The 23,684-nt window shown below is 38.4% G+C and overlaps 2 protein-coding genes across 4 annotated transcripts; one reads left to right on the forward strand and one right to left on the reverse strand.

Annotated features, from left to right (window-relative positions):
• Window positions 1-1,937: 1,937 nt before the first annotated feature.
• On the forward strand, window positions 1,938-6,595 carry chst14 (carbohydrate (N-acetylgalactosamine 4-0) sulfotransferase 14). Its single transcript, XM_065257038.2, has 2 exons — window positions 1,938-2,361; window positions 5,240-6,595. Exons 1-2 carry the CDS (start codon window positions 2,086-2,088, stop codon window positions 6,065-6,067), a joined length of 1,104 nt encoding a protein of 367 aa, XP_065113110.1. The 5' UTR covers window positions 1,938-2,085; the 3' UTR covers window positions 6,068-6,595.
• A 699-nt stretch (window positions 6,596-7,294) lies between these two features.
• Window positions 7,295-23,084, reverse strand: cep135 (centrosomal protein 135). 3 transcript variants are annotated; one of them, XM_065257040.2, is made up of 26 exons: window positions 22,743-23,083; window positions 22,378-22,532; window positions 21,970-22,160; window positions 21,696-21,863; window positions 21,477-21,618; window positions 21,275-21,359; window positions 19,691-19,819; window positions 18,577-18,792; window positions 17,373-17,438; window positions 16,339-16,489; window positions 16,012-16,244; window positions 15,595-15,750; window positions 15,296-15,436; window positions 13,006-13,083; window positions 12,203-12,354; window positions 11,942-12,057; window positions 11,603-11,757; window positions 11,422-11,477; window positions 11,130-11,298; window positions 10,874-10,984; window positions 10,115-10,300; window positions 9,827-10,036; window positions 9,543-9,745; window positions 8,369-8,473; window positions 8,053-8,208; window positions 7,295-7,970 (listed from the first exon to the last, which is right to left on the reverse strand). In XM_065257040.2, exons 2-26 carry the CDS (start codon window positions 22,494-22,496, stop codon window positions 7,949-7,951), a joined length of 3,516 nt encoding a protein of 1,171 aa, XP_065113112.1. In that variant the 5' UTR covers window positions 22,497-22,532; window positions 22,743-23,083; the 3' UTR covers window positions 7,295-7,948. The 3 variants fall into 3 exon arrangements, with proteins under 3 accessions (XP_065113112.1, XP_065113114.1, XP_065113113.1); XM_065257042.1 differs by lacking the exon at window positions 15,296-15,436; XM_065257041.2 differs by lacking the exon at window positions 7,295-7,970 and having other exon boundaries at window positions 8,049-8,208; window positions 22,743-23,084.
• Between the last annotated feature and the right edge of the window lie 600 nt (window positions 23,085-23,684).

The following is a 23,684-nucleotide window of genomic DNA, read 5'->3' on the forward strand; positions in this document are numbered from 1 at the left end:
GTCATACGTCACTAAGAAAAGTGCGTACACTACGCTAATACTCTCTCCTGAATACAGAGGAGTCTAATATGGCGGTGCTTGCGGAGGATAGTTATTTTCACTTATAAAGTTTTAAATATGGATATTTCTACAACAACACCGCGCAGATTACCCTCAGAAGGGCTTTGTTTATCATCCTGGAGCCGTTTGGATTTATTTTGTGAAGGATTGATGCACATTTTTTGGACTTGAAGGATGTGGATCCCGTAACTTCACATTTAATTAACTGAAAGATCTAAACATTTTCTAAAATATCTGAAAATGTGTTTGTCTGAAAAACGATGGACATATGCATCTCGGACAGCTTGGGGGTGATTAAATCATTGGTTTAATATCATTTTTGGCCAAACTATCCCTTTAAAGGGGACATATCATGAAAATCTGACTTTTTCCATTTTTAAACTTTAATTGGGTCCCCAGTGCTTCTATCAACCCATACTTTGTGATGTCAGAAGGGGATAATACTGCCCCTTAATCTGGACTATCCAAACACGGCACTGCCATTTGGTGCAGAGATAAACTCATTTGCATTTAAAGGACACACCCAAAAACAGCACATTTTTGCTCACACCTATGAAGTGACAATTTTAACATGCTATAATAAATTATCTATATGGTATTTTGAGCTAAAACTTCACATATTTACTCTGGGGACACCAAAGATCTATTCAACATCATAAAAAAGTATTGTGAAATGTCCCCTTTAAGTGTAGCATACTGTAGTATTATAGTAATTACTACATTTTGTTAATGTATACTGTACTATTCTGTAGTACTGACTGTAGTGAACTGTAGTATATTTTAATATCTACTATGGTCATTTTCATAAACACTATAGTATCTAGGAATTTTACTAAATTTTATTATAGTAAATACTAAAATTTACTACACTATTTTATGTGGGATGTGTAATATTTGAGTCTCTCTTTAGCAATAAAGTAATCTATAAAATCTCAGGGCTTTAAATGAGAAATTAATTTTTTTATGTGTAACATTATAAAATGTTTTCTATTTGCCATCCCACATGAAAAATATCAAAGTATAGGTTAGTACCTAGTTAGGTTTCTACTATAGTTTATTTACAATACTAAACTTTAGGAAATTTGTAGTATGCTGTGGTATATTATAGTAATATTCTGTAGTATTAAAGGGTTTATAGCTGGGGATCGCGAACCCCTGGTGGTTTGCCGGGGAATTGCAGGGGATCGTAAGTTGACGGGAACAATCTATAATAATTAATTCATAAAATGTTAATAAATAATTTTAGAATAAATAAAATCTTTAATAAACCTATATATAATATATAAACTTGTGTATATATAATATTTTATGTTTATGTTTAATCTGCATGTCATGTGACCATTACACCGCACTACATATTGTAAAATACGTTACCAATAACAGAAAATTGCCAGATGAAGGTCCAATAACAGGTATATATTAACAATATATATGTAAAATACTACTGATAAAAACTTTAAAAACGGATGAACAATAAATAGTTCTTAAGTTAAACATGCTAATGTGCTATTAATTAATTAAATGTTTACTTGAAATCTCAGGGGCTAACTTACTTTTAGAATTTAGGTCAAGGCGGTTTGGCTGATAAAAAGTATAAAAAAACTGATCTAAACTGGAGCAAATACAGTCGTGTATTTATAATGTACTATGGTAAAAACACTATTAGAGTAAATTACAGTAAATAATTTTGTTTCATGTAAGGTGAGGTAAATTTCACTTTTGCTTTTGGCAATGATGGTTACTTTGAAGCTTTATTTCAGTCTGTGTAGTGAAAGTCTCGCCAACCCCTCGGTGTCTTGAACCAGCCTCTTTACAACCAGATAAGTTATTACTTGTTCCCCCGAAATCTCTCTCCCCACCCCCATTGCCAATACTTGGTATTACTTCACTTCCCACTTTTTTTCACAGAAAGCCCTGAAATCAGAAGTCGGTCTGGTCACTGAAGCTATGGACGTGTGTTGATATTTCTTTATTTGTTCGCTTTGAGTACATTTTTTAAGGACTCTTTTATGCATCTGCTTCACAATGCGGCCGCCGCGCAAGCAGGAGTTCGGGATTAAGCACGCGAGCGGATCACTGATTCACTACAGACCGCCGGTGAGCACGAGCTCTCAGCGTCGACACTCTGCCGTCGTTCCGTCGGTGCTGACGTTCGCCGTTATCGTGGCATCCGGAGGCCTGTTGCTTATGATAGAGAAGGGAATGCTGAATAGCGTTGAGAATCCGTCGCCGCGGGCCAACGGCAAAAGAGTGGACTACAGATCCAGACATAACAACCCGGCTGTGGACGTGGAGTCGCAGGTACCCCAGTCGTTTATAATGCAACACCGTTACAATGCAACAAAACATCAAGTGTGCTACCTTTTTGGATGCACATGTGTTGTTTTATGCACGTTTTATTAAACACAAGTGTAACTTATTTAAAACAGCCAAAAAAGTACTGTGCTCCTACTTTATCTAGGCTAACTAAGGGAAAATAATATGCACTAGATAGGGAAAAAGAAACCATTTAAGACATGCTTATCTAATTATAACCATCTTAAAAGTCCGTGTAAAGTGATCATAATGTGTTCTGAGTTTTTTCACACCACAGAAAAATGTGTGAGGAGTTCAGATGAAAAATCCACTAAGTGCGTTTGATGGTTTCTTTCAAGTTAAATGAGTATTTTTGTCAGTCATTTTCATCTCTTTTGTTTAGGCTCAGTATTTCACTCTAATGGCAAGGAAAAGCTTATTAATCAGTAATACAAATGCCTTATTTTCACTAATGTCACTGTTATTTTATTGTAATTTAACAAATTTGACTGACTTTAGCTGCAAAACCCTCTAAGTGCATGCAGGCTTTGATGGCATTGTATTCAGGTTAAACAAAAATATCACTTTTTTAGACGTAGTAAACAGAGGCAAAATCACTAAAGATGTTACTAAACATTGCAAATGAAGAAAGTCAGAATGTGAAAATGAAGAAACTGAACCACACATTAGCCCTTAAAAAATTAACCATGTTTTTTTGGTGTATTGATCAGCAGTGGTTTTACTACATTAACCATGGTTTAACTATGGTTTTTGAAAACCATGGTTGTCAAAACTATGGTTATTTTGTGGTTACCATGGTTAATTTTCGTAAGGGGGGGGGCATTGTGATCCAAGTCACTGCCACATACGTGTTGTATTCAGGTTCCAGTACTCACAAGGGACACAACACACAAGTTTTAATTTGATCCACAGTAGTTTTGCACATTATCATTCATCTAATTAATCTAATTCATCTTTCGTGCACAGAAGTCAGTTTAGTTGCTAGCCAGAACAGACTGGAAGTTAACTTTGGGCCATTCACAAAACCGCTACAATACGCGCGTCCAATGAAATTTGGGTAGTGACTAAACTGACCTCTGGAAGCTAAAGGGACACAAACTCAATTTGCAGCTCACCTAGAGTAAAACATTAGATTTTTACCGTTTTGGAATTAATTCAGCTGATCTCCGGGTCTGGCGGTAGCACTTTTAGCATAGCTTAGCATAATCCATTGAATCTGATTAGACCATTAGCATCGTGCTCAAAAATGATCAAAGAGTTTCGATATTAGTCCTCTGGGTAACTTTCAATAGCAGGGGACAATTTCCGGGCACTGTGTAATATCATTGCGCCTGCTGGAGCCATGTTACGACAGCAAAGTCCTTCATTATTACGGCAGAATGAGAGTATAGTTCCTAGCCATATCTGACTAGAAAATCGCAGCTTTTAATTTTCCGTCTGTCTTAGTACACGATGTAACTACAGAAGAGTCGTTTTTAATAGGAAAAATATCGAAACTCTTTGCTTATTTTTTAGCACGATGCTAATGGTCTAATCAGATTTAATGGATTGTGCTAAGCTATGCTGAAAGTGGTAGCGCCAGACCCGGAGATCAGCTGAATGGATTCCAAAACTGTAAAACTCAATTGTTTAACTTTAGGGAAGCTGGAAAATTAGCCTATTTTCAAAAAAGTGGAGTGTCCCTTTAAGTTTGAGCCACAAAAGCCATTTGTTTATATTGTTGCCGCTGAAACTGTCTCATTGAAGCTCGCTATTGCATTCATTCTTGGTGGCTCCAGTGCGTTATCAAGCGGTTTTAGCCCCGCCCAAATAATTCTGATCACAGAAATGTGGTAAAACTGTTTAACAGTGTATCTTTACAATTCAGTTCTAAATAGTTTACAGTCTTTGTTTGGCATTTCAGCAATACATTTATAATGTGTTTAGAAACAATTCTTTACACAGACTTTAAAAACCCATAAACACTTTTCCTTTGCCATTACTGCAGAGTTTCTCTTTGTACTGTACTGTCCCTGTCTTGAACCCTTGGACATTAGAAAATGTGGTTTTCTTTTAGGCTTTAAATCAAGCCCAATCTGATTATTTTATCACCCAGCTGGAGAACTGATGGTTTGGGTTAAATTTTCAATGTGGAAAACATTTAGGAACAGAGAAGCAGCATATTTCAGAGCAAAAAATAAACAACTTCTATCCTTGAAGCCAAGATATTAAAATGGAAACTTGGGGTCGGTGCTTTTAGGTTAGGATACCTGCTGGGTTCTTGACTGAAGATCGAGTACAATCACATTTCAGCTTATTTCTTAGTCTCTCTTACTGATATGAATACATCTTAAGTTTGTGGTGTATATTAGAGTAACCAGAACAGAATGTTTTATTTGCTTCTGATTTAACAGTCTAGGTTTTTTATAAATAAGTTTCAGAATGAGCAAACTTTCATACTGACAGAATACCTTTTGTCAATATCATATGTGAATCAGTTGTTGCTTGTAATTTTACTTTTTTCTACATAATCTTATGTAAAGAACATTCTGTGAAAATATAACCTTGTTATCTTTAATATTCACCGAGTAAGGTCATGTCCTCCTTACTATTTAAAAATTACAAGCAAGGAGAAAGATTATGTTTGCTTAGTCAATGGAATCTCCAGTGTAAATGTTTATCTATTAAGCAACATATTTTCCTTTGTTTCATCTGCTTTCGGGTTAAAGGGGACACGTTTATGTAAATTGTGTACACTAAACGGTGTTCCATTTATACATTAAGTTTCTATTGGTGTGCGCATTAGGAGAAAATTATATTCACGAGGTTACCGTGCGTTTACTTCCCCAAAATAATATAAACACATACCACTTTGTCTTCTCAGATTTTACAGGAGATCCGCAACCGTACCATCAAATCAATGTGTGGTCAGAGGAACACAGCGCACAGTGTGTGGTCACTCAGTCCTCTTCAGAGAAAGATTCTCCTCCAGCACATACTGGTGAACGACGAGCATCGTTTCCTGTACTGCTATGTACCCAAAGTGGCCTGTTCAAACTGGAAGCGCGTGCTTAAAGTACTGAGCGGCGCTCTGGCCAACGTGGACGTCAAGGTGAAGATGGACCATCGTGCCGATTTGCTTTTCCTGTCGGACTTTTCACCGGACCAAATACGTCATCGACTGCTGCATTATTTTAAATTCACGTTCGTACGAGAGCCCATGGCCCGCTTGCTTTCTGCCTATCGTAACAAGTTTGGCGAAATCGAGGCGTACCAACGTAAATACGGCGCAGAGATCGTCCGACGGTACAGGAAAGGCTACGCAAAATCTAAAAAAATTGCAGGGAACGATGTGACGCTTACGGAGTTTGTGCGTTATTTGATAGACGAAGACCCGGAGCGCATGAATGAACACTGGATGCCCATCTACAACCTGTGTCAGCCTTGCGCTATACAGTATGATTTCATTGGCTCGTATGAGAGGTTGGAGAGCGATGCGGCGTATGTGCTGGAGCGTGTCGGGGCACCACAACATGTACGTTTTCCTGAAAGACAAACGTGGTACAGACCTGTTACTAAAGAAACATTGCATTATTACCTCTGCACTGTGCCTCAAAAGTTTTTGAAAGAGCTCCTGCCAAAGTATATATTAGACTTCAGTTTGTTCGGCTATCCATTGCCCAACACAACCAGTGAATACTGTAGACATTAACAAAGACATTGATTTGTCTAAAAGACTGTCTGTAATCTTGTATTGTCAATATTTTAAAAATATATAAGCTTCAGTACAGTGTATTGGGAGCTCAAACCACTATTTAAAACTGGAAGTACTCTATCATTTGTACATTTGTTTTGTTAGTACAACGATGTGGTATATTCATACAAGTGGGGCATAGAAACATTGTGCTGTGCGCAAGACTATCATGAAATTTTAAATCAATAAGCACAATTTCACTTATCAATGCAATATTGAAGTTTCCAGTGTTTTTTTACTTTAATTATCTAGATATTTAAGCATTTTTACCTTTAAATGTGTTATGATGGATGGTTCATATAGAAAAGAAATATATATATTACCTCATATTCTTTTAAATTCATAGCCTTAAAACTTGAACCTCCCTATCTGTCAGTTCCTATTTTGAAAAGTTGAAGTCCCTTAAGAGATTAAGAATGCAGTTTCACATCCAAAAGTAGGAGTGTTGTACAACGAGGAAATAAAACCTCTTTGAAAGCCAAAGGATGAATTTCTTCTCGTATTTTTTCTCTCTAACCACTGATATAGAGAATAGGCACATTTTTACAGTTGAAGTGTGCCAGTAACAGGCTAATGGTTATTTCAATCCCACTGGTATTTTCTGATCAGGGCGGATCTCTCAAAAGAGCCAACAGTTCATTTAAAGGGGACATATCATGAAAATCCGATTTTTTATGTTTAAGTGCTATAATTGGGTCCCCAGTGCTTCTATCGAACTAGAAAATGTGAAAAAGATCAACCCAGTAACCTAGTTTTAGTAAACCATTCTCTGCAAGCATGTGAAAAAATAGGTTATTGCAATTTGGCTCCCCTTGTGATGTCAGAAGGGGGATAATACCACCGCTTAATCTGCACTATCCAACCATGACACTGCCATTTAGTGCAAAGATCAGCTCATTTGCATTTTAAAGGACACACCCAAAAACGGCAAATTTTTGGTCACATCTACAAAATGGCTATTTTAACATGCTATAATAAATTATCTATGTGGTATTTTGAGTTAAAACTTCACATACGTACTCTGGGGACACCGAATAATTATTTGACATCTTAAAAAAAGGATTGTGTAATTTCCCTTTTAAATCACTACTTCCTAAAAACAAGCCGTCTTTTCAAGCTGACAGTCTGTGAACTTGCATGCAGTTAAAAATCTGAATAAAAAAGTTGCACAGCACACTGGCAAGCCAAGGATAAAAAGTGTGCAATAACTTTATAGTATTACAAACTATGTTTATTCACAAGTTAATCAGTTGACACACAAAAAGACCTACTATAAATATGTAAACATTTAAAGCACAGGTTTGGATGGCATGTGGTTGCAGCCCTGAGTAACATGGTCATATCAACTTCTCGAAACTTCAATGCCCGTTTCATTGCCAACCCATTTTAATTTTTACTTCAGTCATTGTTTGGAATATTTAATTATTCTTAACATTAGACTAACATGTTAAAAAAGGTCTGCTGTGTGAATATAAAACATTAATACATCAAGTACTACATGCTGCCTGGTTTTTCATTATGTAAAAAACAATAACAATACAAACATGTATTATGCAACAACGATAACAATTCAATTTCCTGCTTGAGTTATTAAAAAACATATAAATAGACAAACAACGCTGATGTAATAATTGGCACTGGGAACATAATTTTACCCTGTACAGAAGTACTTCCCTTTTGAGTGCCTAAAAAAAGGTCCAACACAAGCTTTCCCAGGAAACAAAGAAATTCATGTTATGCCTTGATATCGTCTTAATGTCACTACAGATGTCAGGCTGCTCTTCTGAAGTACTGTAAGTACATAGTAATGGGGCCAAATGTGTCTTCAACACAACTCTCCTAATCCTTAAAGCTTACACTTCTGGAATATAAAATAGTTTGGTGTTACTACAACAACATGCAAGATCATTCTGACACAATATGATATAATATGCAAGACTCACTTTTCCGGGATTTTTTCTATGGATCGTTCTGGTGTGCGGATGATGGATCGCTCAGGGGAAACAGGTCGGGGGCTGAGTGAGGTGCTGAGAGGGGAGGAGCTACGCAGAGAGGAGAAAGACATGCCTTGTCTGCGCATTTCCTGCACAGCTCGCTCCCTAAAGGAGGAAAACACAGACACACAAAAAGTTAAGGGAGGTTTGCAGAAATTGTTTTTGGAAATAATACAGATACAGATTAAGAAAATTAGCAATAGAGTGAATTTCTATTGCTGGAAATGTTCCAACTAGAAAATGTTAATGATTAAATGAGTGTCACCTTTCAAAGCGTTCAGTGGTTAGCTGCCTCTTAAGGACATCCATTTCTGTCTGTAGTTGAGACACTTTACCACGCAGCTGAGAAACCTCTTTAACATGACCAGCCCTAAACATAAAACAACCAATTTGTATAAACACATTTCTTAAAAACTTGGAAAGAAAAGGCAAATGTAGAGAGGGGTATGAATAATGTTAAAGCAGGGGTTTTCAAACTTTGTGATGGCAGGGACATGATGAACCTTTAGCAAGGGACCCTTTCCTAAAATTTGTTAATCCATATCTTGTTATTAAAAAATATTTAAACTGTCTACAAACTTTAAAAAATAATAACAGTATCATTTTTGCTTAAATTTTGCTTATATTTTTTTCTTAAAATTTCTGGGGACCCCTAGAACCTTCTTTAAAACCCAGTTTTGAAAACCCCTCAGTTAAAGTAAACAAGCGGTCAGCTGCAGATGCTCAATTTGCGCAAGACTCTTTGGCCCATGTCAGCTAAAAACAGTTTTTACATCCTTTAAAAAATATGCGTGGGTCTTGTTTTCTGACACATTTCCCTGTAATGTCATCGGTTTCCTTCCTTTATCTCACTCCATTTATACTTCTGTCAAGGTTAGACTAGTTGGCTTGTCTTCACAAGCCCCTGTTGGTAGATGTGGTAACTACACCATCTGACAGCCACATTTACAACCATTCAAAAAAGCAGCACAGATGAATGGCTATAAAACCCTGCTAAAATAACCTTTCTCCATAGTTGTAAAAAAGCCAAGTCAAATTCCATGACTTTCACTGATTAAAAAGCTACATTTCCATGACCTATGTCCAGGATGCCAGGAGCCTGGATAATGTAGTGTACACAGTGAGTTTACAAAAATGTAGCTTAAATGCCTAAAATATGAGTAAACAATGTTAATGAACGGCTGATAAGATTCAATCATTGGAGCCCTGTACCTGGAAACAGCATTCCTTACGTCACAACTTAAAAAGCGGATTATATTTTGATAAATAGAAACTAAAATTTTAAGCGACATATAAAAATCCCTGATATTCAATGACTTGGACAAAAAAATACTTTCTGGAGTAGACCTTTTAAAATTCCATGAGCCGTGGGAACCTTACTTCTTCACCTTAAATCTTCCCACTTTCTGTAGTTTCAAAATCTAATATTTTTCTCTTACGTTTTGCTGTCTGCAAGAGCTAGCCGGTCCCTGAGCACTTTAAGCTCAGACTCTTTCTCGCTGGCGCTCAGGTGCGTCTTAAACTCCTTCTGACGATTGGTGGAGAGCAGCACCTCAAGATTGCGTACTGACAGCCGCTCGCTAGCCAGCTGTTTTTTCAAAAACTCCACCTCGGAGCGCACATCCTCCAGTTCACCAGTCACCTGGGGTACAATGTTTAAGGTGTATGGAGAGATCAGGTTGATGTTATTTAGTCATTCATTCAATTGGATGGTGCATCTTACCCTCTCCAACTCCATGCTTTTAGCCGTTAGCTGCCTAACCGTGACCTCTTTGCTAGAGTCGAGCTTAACGCACAGTTCCCTGACAGAAGCCAGGTCTTCTAACACTGAGGCTTTCTCGGCTCGAGCCGCCTGGACCTCCTCTTCTAAACGTGACATAGCGCGTGCCAGCGATGATACATGAGCTTCATATGCTTGCATAGCGTTCAAGTGCTGGAAGACGCAAGACAGGAAGTTAAAGGCTGCTTAAAAACATCTCATTATCCAACATGCTCATAGTAGCACCCATACCTCCTGTATCTCTCTGTCCTGCAGAGAGACTCTCTCCCTTAGGTGTCTGCGTTCTGTATCAGACGAGAGGAGCTCCAGCCTGATGGAGTTGTTTAGCCCTTCAGCTTGCTGCAGCTTCACCTCCCTGTCCTCAGTTTCAGAGTGGATGCTCCGGAAACGCTCCAGCATCTCCCTGTTCTCCTGTTCCTATACAAACATCAGAACAATGCATGTTAAAGGGGCATTGTCACAATACTTTTTTAAATGTAAAATAAATCTTTGCTGTCACCAGAGTACACATGTGAAGTTTTGGCTCAAAATACCATATAGATAATTTATTATAACATCTTAACATTGACACTTTGTAGGTGAGAGCAAAAATGTGGCGTTTTGGGTGTGTCCTTTAAAATGCAATTGAGCTGATGAAATTCAAACAATGATCGAAATGATAGTGGTTTGTTGGAATTGAAACTCAATTGTGCTGTGAATTATTTTCTCTGTCTCTCTGAACTAAATGGCTGTGCCGTGGTTGGATAGTGCAGATTGAGGGGCGGTATTATTATAATAAGAGTTCCTTATGACATCGTAAGAAGAGCCACATTTTAATTATGTATTTTTTCATGTGCTTGCAGAGAATGGTTTTCCAAGTTACTGGGTTGATCTTTTTCACAGTTTCTAGTTTGATAGAAGCACTGGAAACATGGAAAATGTCAGATTTTCAGGCCATGGCCCCTTAAATGCAATATTTCCTACCTATTCAACTATTTATTATTCTCATACCTTGGCAGCCATCAAGCTTTCTATCCGAGCCACTTCAGAGATGTACGAGTGAACTCTGAGCTTCAGTTCATCCCTCTCATTCAGAGAGTCCTGCATCTCTGCGTGCACCGCCTGAAGAACACGGTAAAGAGCATTTGATTATTTCTGCCTTGTTTACTTCCATCTAAAAAAACACCATCGTGAGGGATGAACGTATGAAAAGATATTTAGAAAGGTTGAAAGAATACAATCAAGGAAACTGTTTATTAATGTGCACCTGGTTTTCTCTGGTCATGGTTGCCAGATCATCCTGTAATCTGCGGTTTTCTCTCAGCGCGACCTCTCGGTCTCGACTGATGGATGACAGCTCCTCCTGCGACTGGTCCAGCTGTCTGCGCAGGCTAGCGATTTCCCGCTCGCGACTGCTTAGTGTCATCTTAAGCTGACTAAAATTAAAGTACTTATTTTTTCCCCCATACATACACAACTATCATGCTACTAAAATAATGTACACTTTCAAAACCTGTGTGAATATTAATGCAAACAGATAAATGACAAAAGACACTTACTCTAGAGAGTTCTCCAAGTCTGTGACGGTTAGCCGGACTTCTGTCAGAGTCTTTTCCTGCAGAGCGAAACCTGTGCTCTTAAATGACCTCTCTACAATTCATATTTCTAAACTATTCTGTATTCATTTTCGTATATACTCTCAGTAGTAAATTATTTGTGATGTCAGGGTATTAGTAGTACCTTCCTGTTGATCTCTTCCTTCAGCAACGCCATACTCTCAGTCTTCTGGTCCACTGCATCCTGCAGGGCATCTTTCTCTCGGTCTAGTGATGCTATTGCACACTGCAGAGCTGAAACCTCATCCTTTTGTGATGAGCCATGTCTACTGAAATCAGCTAGACACACACACAGAAGATTACAATCTTGTTTTTTGTGAAATATTGTTACTTTTGACATCACTACTACAGAGACAGACAGTTGCATGAACAGGCAAGAGACACAAAAGCCAATATTTACAATCACACGTGCGTTTGAGTAATTTGAAAGAGCACACAGAAAAACAGTGCGAGAATGACGCACCAATTTTCTCCTCTAGTTTGTCGATCTGTTGGTGGGCCGCTTGTAGTTCATTGGTTTTCACGGATAATCTGTGTTGAACATCTGACAGCGACTGTTCCATCTGCTCCTGCAGCAATCTAAATACACACAGAAAACATCAAGCTGCTGTGCAATTCTGGCTACAACGGCTGTCACATATTTCAGCAGAAACATCACAGCACAATACAATAGTCTTTTTAATATACACAAAACACACACACACACACACACACACACACACACCTCAGTGCACTGCTCTCTGCTCTTTGCTGTGCGGCCTCTTCTATATTCTGCACCATGACTGTGGACTGAGCTTTCAGCTCCCTTTCAACAGCATCACGACTCTCCTTCAACACAGAGACCTGAGTGCGTAGATCAGCCTTCTCTCGCTCTAACTACAAACACAGACACAGCTCTCTTAAAGCAACACTATGTAGTTTTTTACCTTTAAATAATGTCTCTAAAATTATTTCAGTTATAGAACAACTTTTAACTGGACAAATTGTACTGTTGCTGCAACCTGAGCAACCTCCTAGCTGCTACAAGCACACTCTGAAAGTGACGGTGGAGGGTAGAGCACACAGCCCCGCCCCTCCCCCTGCCTGCAGAAGAGTGTCTGATACCAGGCACTGTTGCGCTTTTCAACCACATGGGGGAGCTGTAAGTCATTTTTACATGGAAACTACATAGTGTTGCTTTAATTCACGACATAACAATATATTTACCCTAACTGTCCACTTAGTGAAACGTATAGTAAATAAAGTTATATCCATATACATATTTTGATATATATATAGCAAAAGCACAGTGTACACATTATGTCAATTTAATACATTTTGTACATCCAGGACGTAAAAAACGCAATTAAACAATGTACAGTAAGTAACTATCTGTATGTGTACCATTTTAAGGTGGAAACCATTTTTAACATGTATACATTGCTGCTCACAAGAAAATCATACACTTACAGGTCAACATCCCTTTCATTAAAATGTACTTTTACTACTTGTGTGACTAAAAACTCAAGTGTTTTATTAGTGTTGTACCCTCTGAATGGTGTTTTCCAGGTCAAGTATTCTTATATCCTCCTGTTCTCTGTCTGTCAAAGCTGTAGTCTGGGTAACCTGCAAAAAATCGGCACAATTTAGCTCAGCAACACGCCCTTCAACACATAGCCTTACCACTCATCCTACACATGCACAACAGCTTAGAAGTGTACTACATTTACATTTATGAATTGGCAGATGTTTGTACCCAAATTGACTTATAGTACATTGAAGAAAATTTAGTCAGTATGCGTGTTCCTTAGCAATCAAACCTACAAAATAAGTGCTGCTAAATTATTGCTCTACACGGTTTTACGAAATGTATAAAATAAAAATACAACTTAACAGGCAGGCATTTTCATCTTGACAAACATTTTAAGACAACAATATAATTAAAATTTTTTCCTTTGCATTATTGAAAAAATATGGATCCAGAAAAACGACAAAAATGCTGTATTATGCATGCCAGACTAGTAATTTGTAATATTACTTTGTAAAGAAACTATACCAGGGTTTAGTTTCCAATTGTCAAGTTGCCTGACCTTTACTGACTAAAAAGCTGAATTTCTGTGAACAGAAAAACAAACCGTTGTTGTGCTGAGCACTGAGCAAACAAAAACCGGACAGTTAAAGTGTCTTTAAAAGGGTGGTTGCTAACAAGTTGCTACGTAGGACTACAGACGTTGTCTGGGACTTTAACTGTCATCATGCATGAAGATCTCAAACACAATGCAATATGGGCACAATTCCCAAAACAGATTCATTCACAGAGTATGTCTTTATCAGGGAATATGTTTTGCCACAATCTTCAAAATATGCAATAAAAAAGTTATAGAAAAAAATCACTCTCTGGTAAATGAAAACTAAAATTTAAGGCGACAAACAAAAATCCATGATATTCCAGAAATTCCATTACCCATTGGAACCCTGCGGGTCATTGGTGACAGATGATGAGGTAGATTTTAACTACTTTGTAGACTTTGTCCAAGAAACATAAATAAAAAATTAAGAGCAGCTCAGAAACTGTCAGTGTTTCTCAATCCTGGTCCTCGAGGACCCCATCCCAGAATGTTTTGGATGTCTCCTTATTTAACACACCTGGGGCACGTACTTCGTACGTCGCTTATTACATCCGAGATCAAATGACACATCCGAGATGTTTAGATCTCGCTAATTATGATCTCGCTTATTTGGTTCTATGAACACCACTGCTGTTGATGATTAGTATGGCAGGATTGAATTATCTGAGATCACTGCGCGTTTGTGCACTGCAAAAAAAGGCAATACATATCGATAGAAGAAACACTGATCAGCAACGCTGTGATTGGCCAGTTGTTACAGTGGCCAAGAACACGCCCATTTTTTAACCCCTGCAGTCTGACGTTTTAAAGATAGAACAGATAGAAATTACTAAACGAAAACCATTTCATGCATGACATTGTAAGCTACTTGACAATCTAAAGACAAAACTAAAATAGGAGATTAGTTTATTCAAATGAAAATCTTTATTGTACATAATATCTATTAGTGCTGGGTATGATTGATTGCTGTTTTTATTAAGGAAAATTCAAACAAATTTAAAATGAATGTGATCAGCATGTTTGTCTTCTCATTCGTTTTAGAATAATAATCAAATCACCTGTTACACAAAAACAAGTTGCACAAGTACAGAAAAAGAATATTTGTTATATTATATATTTTTTAAATAACATCGCTAAAATATTTAATTAATCTATCCTTTTTTTTATGCGTTTAATTTGAAAAGCGCTTTATATTAATCATGCATCTTACGCAGATTGCGCTTGTATAATGGAGAATACGCCACTGCGTCAGACTTCCCGTATCACATCCGCTTAAAAATGTACAAACTAATCTTGTTTACACATGAAATAAGCCTGCTCCCGAGCAGGTTTGAGCTTATGGACTGGTTGCTATGACAGCAAGTTTAAAATGAGCTTCGAAGAACCAAACGATCCAAGATCATGCCAAATCGTCAACAATCAAATGCAGCCAACTGAGTTAGGGACGTACGAAGAACGGGCCCCTGATTTAATTCTACCACTTTGAAAGGAGACTGATAAGTTTAATCAGGTGTTTTAAATAAGGAGACATCTGAAACTTTCTGGGAGGGGGTCCTCGAGGACCAGGATTGGAAAGCACTGCTGTAGGCCAGATTTTTCAGTTTTGATCATTATGACGCCTGCCTGCCCTGACGACAAAGTTTTTCTATACATTCACTTTTTCAGTTGAAAAGTTGTTTGTAAATGGCCCCCAAGTCTCAAACACACACCTTGAGTCTGTCTCTGAGCATGTCTCTCTCTGCAGTAATTCTCTGGAGTTCAGCTTCTGTCTGTATTCTGTCATCTCTGATCCTGCTCTGGAGTTCAGATGACTCAAGCTCCATACGGATACGTCTCAGCTCCTCCTGAGCCTACGTTCAATATACAGGCATAACGTTTTCTCATTGAAAGCAGCTCTATGTGTATCCTAAATTAGTGGATCTTTACTTCCTCAAACAGTAGACTGTTTTAAAAACATAAATCTTTTCTATCTGTCTTAAAGTCGTGCATCTAGCAGATGGTGTCTCACCTGCTGGTACTGAGTGCTGAGCTGGTCTCTCTCTGCAGTCAGTAGTTTAACTCGAGTCTGAATGTCCTCCATGTGTTTCTCAAAGCCCAGCAGCACTGACTGCAGCTCATCCCTCTCCTTTACTGCCCGTGAGAGCTCTGCATCAGCAAAATCTCCCTAGAAACACACACACATCTGTTATACATCACTTTAACACAATGTCTGAACTGCCCTGTGTCAAAGAGATGTGCAGATTTAACATGCATACCGAAAAAATTCACTCTGAAAACAGGAGTAATTAAACCCACTTAGATGTCTTACAGTGTGGGGAGATTTCTTATTCTTACAAATATAAACAAGAAAGAGATATACCTCAATATCCACATGCAACATCAAAGAGAATTAACATGATGTACCCATCTAACTGTCAATTCTCACCTTTCCATGCCAGCTGCTTCTACCTCTGGGGCTCCTCCCCCTTCCTGGACTAGGGGTGGAGCTTTTGTTTGCTCTTCCCTTAACAGTATAGTATCGCTCCATCTCTTGTCTGTAGTAATCTCTTTCCTCCTCTAAACTTTTCACAAAAGCATCCAGACGGGATGGAGAAGGATCTTTGCCACACATCCCATGTGTCACACGCATTCGCTCCAATTCCAGAACCATTTCCTTATCTGGAACAAAAGTAAAGCAGATAATAAAGACAAACCAGAAGCTCAGCACATCCTGCTTCTTTCCACAAGTGCCTAAAACAGTGTCTTATCTCACCAGCCTGTGTCATCTTTTCTGCTTTGTCCTGAAGTCTCCTCTTCTCCTCCTCCAGAAAGTTCACAAGTCCCTCCATCTTCTCATTCTGCTCTTGAAGTTCAAGCAGTTGATCCCTAAGCCGGTCTTTCTCATGATCTCCATCGGCCATATCCTGACATGAATGATCGTTTCAAACTTTCAGCTAAAAATGTAAACTGTCTACACAGTCGCACAGAGCTCTACAATGAATCTTAATGTACTCTAACAAATCATTACCGCTTTTGAAAAAACTGTTAACTACCCAGAACTGTTCAAATCTCACCTAAAATGCCTTTCAATTGATTTACACAAAGAGTGTAATCAAATACGTATTAGCTAGAAGCTATATTGCGCCATCTGTATCAAGTTAAGCCAGCCAGAATAAATGGCTTGTTCTGAACCAGATGGTTAATTTGACAGCTTATTTCACATGCTTCTGTGTGGAAAGCAGGGCACTCGCAGAACCATGTACATACCAAGGGGCAACCTTCCGGTCTCTCTCGTGAAGCCAACAAGGAAGCTGGCTCCAAAAGGATATATAGACCAAAAGGGTATTGGCTCCAAAAGGATACTGGAGCCAAAAGGGTCTAATATAGACCCCCCAAATATTAAAATGTCCAACTTTACAGCAGAAATAAATGTTTACAGCCTGGTACAAAAAGTGTTTTTGGTCTATATAGCTGAACTGGGTTGCGTATGTTTGGGGCAGGTCTATCAAAAGAAGGTCCAGATTCTATTGGGGTAGGGGCATGTTTGTTTAGGTGATTTCAAATGTCAACGGAGGCTTTCACAGATCGTGCACCCTGCCTTTGAGGGTGTGACAGGTGAATTGCCACTGCTGTCACTACCGTCGAGCTAGGTGGGCAAGGTTTCAGCAACTAGGCTCCACCCACATCCCACCTCTTTGCCCATTTTTGGATGTCCACCAAGATGGCAATGGCAGGCTTCGCCAAATTTGGACCTACAGATAACATCACGGAGGCTACGTTCATGTTTTTACAGTCTATGGTACATACCCTTCTTAATGTAGAGATGACCTCCTCCAGGTTCCCTATCTCCCGCTGTTGACGCTGAATCTCTTTCTGTGGGAAACGGAATTGGTTTAAGTAAAACTATTCCTCTTTAAACAAACATATGTACACAGCGTGTAGGTGATGTATGTGTTTTTATTGTGGGGGATTTTTTAAAGCTTGACAAATATTATCAACACAAGAGAAAATGTTCCTTTTGTGTTAGTCAGAAAAAAGACATTTGGATTTGGAGCAACATAAAAATGAGACAAGAATAAAAAAAAAATTTGAGATTATTGAGTGAATCATGTCTTTAAGAAAGTACCTAAAATATTAACATGTTAAGTATTGACAACTATGATATGATCATCCAGTAGACTTTTTCTCTAACATTTTTTGTTAGGAAGACTATCCTCAACAACCATTCTGTATGTTTAGGTCTGCTGACATTTTTAAGTGATTTTATTGCTGGAAACTACCAAAACTAATTTAGCTTAAAGCACCTTTATCAAAATATTCTAATACCGGAGTAGGGCTGCACGATTTGGGTAATTTTTCACATTGCGGTTATTGATGCTAATATTGCAATGTGCGGTTGCGATTATAATAAATGGTATCATGAGTCAACTTGATGGGTTTTAAGGAAAATCCACACAGTTTAGTGATAATGCTAAAATGTGTATTTGTAAAACTAGAAATGTTTTCGTATTGCCATGTGATGTAGCAACTGCTCAGTGTCAGTAATCCTAAATCCAAAATACCGCCATACAACAGACATAGAGTTTTTTTTTTGGCTACCAGATCACTGTCAATCTCCTCTTCATCCATCTTCGTTCTGGTATTTCCGCGCTGCGCACACACAAGTGACGACGCACGCCACACACATGCATGCCACACATGCACTGCCTTTTTTGTTCGTTTTTCTTTCTTTTTTTAAACAGCAAGGAAAATCATCAAACTGTTATCAGAAAGTTTGTGTTAACAAGTCCACACATTTATTTATTTAAATTTAATTGCAACATTTTGCTGTCATATATCGCACAGGGTGACATCGCGATTGCAATGCGATTAATTGTGCAGCACTATACCGGAGCATATTACATATATATTATACAACCAAAGTACGTGATCCCTGCAAATGAATCTAGACCTACAGAAAGGCACCAAGGCTACATTTTTATGATTAAAAAACGGTTATTTCTATGATCACCTTGGCCTCTTGAAGCTCCATGTCAGCAGTCTCCAGTACCATCTCTTTGTCTTTCTCCAGCTGCTGGGCGAGTTGATCTATCTGCGTGAGTTCCTGGCATAGCTCTTGATTACGAACACTCAGATCAGCCACCTCACTGGACACGGTCTTCTTTCTCTGCTGCAGTGTTTCAACTCTCTCTTCTAGGGATCTGTTTGTCTCTTGTAGGTACTCGATCTGAGAGTGGAAAAATCATCAACTGTTGTCTGAATTTGAAAAGCAAAATTTAAAGGGGTCATATTATAGGGCTAAAAACACATTACTTTGTGTATTTGGTGTAATACAATGTGTTCGTGTGGTTTAAAAAAAAAATTTATTTTCCACATACCATACATTTTTTTAGCACCTCTCAGTCCCGCCCATCTGAAACAGGTCGTTTGGTACAAAGCTCATCGTTGTGAGAAAGCGCGGTGTCAACGGGTGTGAACTGATTGGCCAGCTATCCAGTGCGTTGTGATTGGCCGAATACCTCAGTAACGTAATCGGAAATATGACGCTCCTTGCCAAGTTTTGGAAGATGAGCTCCCAAAACAATAGTGAAAGCCACGAGATACTATCGTATTTACTACTACCTTATCAACATGAGCCTGAATCTGACCCAGAAAACACAGATGGCTAAGCTAATCTATCAACTTTAGCAGCACGATGTGAGCAGAACGTAACAGATGGTAAGGTAAGGATACTAAAACATAAACCATGTTTGCATTTGTGAACGTAGAAACAACAAACAATCACTAATCTGCACTTCTCAAATCTATACTACAATACTACAGCATGATTGAAAGTTACACCCTCTACCTTTGTGTATATATGAGGGCGGTGTTATGAAAATGTTCAAACCAGTATGACGTATAACTGCATGGGCGTGTTAAACAAGCCGTTTTAGGTGGGCGTGGATGAGGCTTCACGTTTAAAAATAATATCTCTTTGGATTTGAAACTTTAATTTTTGCAACTTTACAAATCTTTTATGTGCACAGACATCATTCAACACTCTTAAAACAAAGGAAAACATGCAATCTGACAATTTGACCCCTTTAATAGATCAAATTGAGCAAATATTTAGTTTACAGTACTTGTAGGTTTAGATGAGCAATTAGCTTTTCATTGCTGATGTTTTGAGCCTCCAGAGAGATAACATCATTAGGTCGACCCCCATCCAGAGCTCGATTTAGACGTTCAATCTCTTTGTCTCGCTCTTCCACCTATTCGTAGAGCGTGAGGCAAATTTAGTAAGAGCATACTCTTGCACACAATTCAAGTCAATTTAATTAATATTTATTTGTACAGTTCTTACAATTCCGAAACCCTGTACATTCAACACAAATAAATCATCACACACATAGGCCTGTCGCGATAAACGATAAATCGATTAATCGCACGGTAAATAAAATGAGCTCGATAATTTTTTTCGGCCGCAATAATTCACATTTGCATGCTTGTTTGTTTTCCTTGTCTCTCTCTCTCTCTACCAAAGAGACTGGATGACTGCTCCGTGCAACGAGTGACAAGGAGTGAACCCTCGTCAGTCATTTGTCAGTCGCATGATCTGTGTGGGGAGGGGGGACTCCTGGTGTAGCCTATCACAGTAGGAGTACTGAGGAGGATGAGCGCCGCGTGAGAAGTGTAGCAGGAGAAAACACTAGTTGAGACGAGAGTTGGAGAAAAATATGGATTTACTAGAGGCTGTTTACACTTGTCATTAACATGCGTTTTTATCGATCGGATCACAATGTTTTACGTCTTTTCTGACTTTTCTGACACAAGGTGAACAGTGCTATTTTTAGCCTTTCATTGAAAAACTAAAGCGGGTGATCTCCGCAGTTTCATTTTGCAAGCGTGTGAAAGTTGCGCGATCTTATTTCATCAATTGCGCTGAAAATTCAGAGAAAGCTCTAACATATACATGTAGAAAATACTGTGCAGCATGTTTACTTTCTTAACAAGCAGTATACATAATATTAGTTTGCGTCCATATAAACTCATTATTACTCCCGCTGGCGTTCAAATGACAGCGGAGAGACTCGCCCACCGTCTCACAGACCACCCCCTCACAGTATTCAGCACAGAAGCGGTCGAAAGTGGACAAAAGAGACGGATTTAAATACCAGTTGTAAACGTAATGTGTCTCTCTCGTCCACTTGTGATCTGATCAAAAACACATCTTAATACCAAGTGTAAACAGCCAAGTTTCAAAACCAAACGCTACAGCTGCAGTGTGGGAGTACATTGGATTTAAACCTAATGACCGAGGTGAACCACTAAACCTGAACGAGCCGTTATGTCGCATTTGTGGTAAAAACGTAGCAGTTTGAAGTGGCAACACGACAAACATGCATATGCACCTAAAACGCAATCATCCTGTTATTTTGTTCATTTCTTGTGGATATTTAAAATGTCTTCCAGTTCCAGTATTACAATTATTGTTTAGAAATAAAAGTTTATAGATCTTTGAAAAGGTGTATCTGCATTATTATAATGGCCCCGGAGCATCAATGTTATCGTCTATCGCGATAAATTCTGAGGCAATTTATCGTCTAGCAAAATTTGTTATCGCGACAGGCCTACACACACACCATATTCCACAGCCACATAATACTCAACACTGTATTTCTCTCCTGATCTGTATAATGCACATATTAATGCATGTTTAGGTGTACCTGATTGTTAAGATGCTTAATTCCAGCCTGCGCTCTCTCCAGGTCAAGCTTTAGCTGTGCCACTTCATTCTGGAGCTCCTGGATCCTAAGATAAGGACAGCAACTATTTTAAGCCTTAAAGTATAAACATACTCATTATGATAATAATAATGTCTGGTCTAAATATTTTATAAATTGTATCCATTTAGTTTGTTCCCCACACCTGTCATCAGCAACCTGCAGAAGGTCAGCAATGTATGGATCATCTGGCTGTGCCACAGATGGAGGGGTGGGGCCACAATGTGGGAGGAGTTCATCTATCTGCATCCGCTGGCGTCTGAATGGGACCGATCGCTTCTTCCCGCCTAGTCCAATTAATTGGCATAAAGTGTATTAAAAGCAGCATGAATTGACAACCACTACCGTAGTGTAGTCAACCAACCTGGTGTTTGAACAACAGCTTGCATGTTCTTCTCCTGCAGCTGCAAGATACGCTCTGTCTTGGCTTGGCTGTCTTTCTCAAGGGACCGAACCTTGTGCACATACTGATTATTCAGGAATTTCAGATCCGAGGTTTCATGGTCAAGTTTTCTGATATATGCCTTCAGATCTGTTACCAGAAACACAGAGCCTATTATAATCCTTTCCCTGGATTAGATAATGCAAATGTGTACTGTTTTGTTGTAACAGGCAGTGACATTAAAAGCAAACCCTACCTCTGGTGATCCGATCCTTCTCCTCTTTCAGTTTCAGAAGCCCAAGATGCAGCTCGTTGTTTTCTTTGACCAGTCGGGCATTATCAGCTTTATGCGGCTCCAAAATTGTATCCAGATTCCGGCTCTCCTTTTCCGTCTTACCTGCAGCAAGCTTGGCATTCCTTAGACTCTCTGTGGTGTGGACCAAGTCACTGACATTTAAACAAAACAGTATAATTATGCAAAAGGAGTACATACGACTCATCCATAGTGTAATGTTTCTGTCTCTAAGCTGATTCTGACTGATCAAGTTACATATATAATTTACACACCTTCTATAGTATTTTTCAAGAGGGCAATTCAAGCAATGAATTTGAACACATTGTGTAGAACATCATATCAATATAATGTGCTAGAGTATTTATTTACCTGAAAAGTTTTTCGACCAATGGCAGGGACTCAATTGCCAGTGGCTGTCTGTAACCCAGCTGATCCAAACGCTTGCGCAAATTAATAAACTTCCGCTCTGCGCTGGTCGTCATGGTCATTTAACGCAAATAAACACTTGCTGGATATGCAACAACCTGGTCAAAACATTATAACTGTCAAATCACTTACTGCCTTCTTACCCGTTTCACTAAACATTAAAAGAAAACTGGCAGTTTTCCCCAAATGTCGGACATTAAAAGTGTGATAAGTTAGGTTGTTGTTCTAGGTAGAAACTTCGCTAGGTTTGCAAACACAGTCTGTCCATACACAAACAAGCACATTCCACACATCTTAACGTTACTTACTCAGACACTCGTGGTTGTTACTCTATAAGTTGTTAAGCAAACTGTCAGTCTGGCAGGAGCCTGTTAGCAGTAACTTATTTGCCTCATTCTTCATTCTGCAATATTTACAATGCTAACATTCGTTCTGCCGCCTGCATAGTTTTCGTGTAAGATCGTCGGGACAGAGGTAAAAGCAATGCCCAGCAATTAAACCTAAAAAAATCTGCTCGCTAGTCGTAATTTGGGTATTTCTCCTCGGTAAAACCATAGCGTATCTGTCTTGAACTAAGAGAGTGTTGAGATTTTCTCCCCTCCCCACAGTGAACGTCCTTCCGGTGGCGGTAATACTGTTTAAAAATGGCGCCGAGCAGAGAGAAAACCGTTCAGCTAATTCCCATGAGCCAATGAAATAGCGCCATCTACTGGATACCGAGTGAACGCTGGAGACTAGGATGGAAAATCTGATATCTATGCTTTACAATACTTAAGTTGCAACATAAAAATACTACAGTATACCTTTGTATCTACTATAGTAAACTGTAGCAAAATTCCTATTTACTATTGTGTTCTAAACCTTACCATAGAAAATATGTTAAAACAGTTTATTAATTCACTATAGTTAATACAACAGAATATAGTTTAAGTATACATTAACAAAGTAAAGTAATTACTACAATATACAACAGTATTATACAATTTACTACAGTTTAATAAGTTTAGTAAGTAGGTGTACTACAGCTTTATTTATGTTGGTAAATGATTTATAAACAATTTATTAAAAGATCATGTTTATGTGTATGGGTATGTATTACATGTTTAATGCCAATGTTTAATTTTATTTATTTTAATCATTTAACAAATCACACTCTGGGTGAGATGACATTTAATATGATTTAATATTTTGACCAGTATATATTAATATTTCACATGATTTTAACACACTCTTTACAAATATTGTATTAG

Source organism: Paramisgurnus dabryanus, chromosome 12 (genome assembly GCF_030506205.2).
Source record: "Paramisgurnus dabryanus chromosome 12, PD_genome_1.1, whole genome shotgun sequence".
NCBI lineage: Eukaryota > Metazoa > Chordata > Actinopteri > Cypriniformes > Cobitidae > Paramisgurnus > Paramisgurnus dabryanus.

Excerpts from the sequence above, each read along its gene's own strand:
- chst14 (XM_065257038.2), top strand. The coding sequence starts at position 2,086 with ATGCGGCCGCCGCGCAAGCAGGAGTTCGGGATTAAGCACGCGAGCGGA. Across the intron at positions 2,362-5,239 it reads CTGTGGACGTGGAGTCGCAG|ATTTTACAGGAGATCCGCAA; the intron begins GTACCCCAGTCG and ends TTGTCTTCTCAG.
- cep135 (XM_065257040.2), bottom strand. The coding sequence starts at position 22,496 with ATGACCATGACGACCAGCGCAGAGCGGAAGTTTATTAATTTGCGCAAG. Across the intron at positions 19,820-21,274 it reads TTAAGCATCTTAACAATCAG|GTGGAAGAGCGAGACAAAGA; the intron begins GTACACCTAAAC and ends CTCTACGAATAG. Across the intron at positions 16,245-16,338 it reads AGAAAAGATGACACAGGCTG|ATAAGGAAATGGTTCTGGAA; the intron begins GTGAGATAAGAC and ends CTTTTGTTCCAG.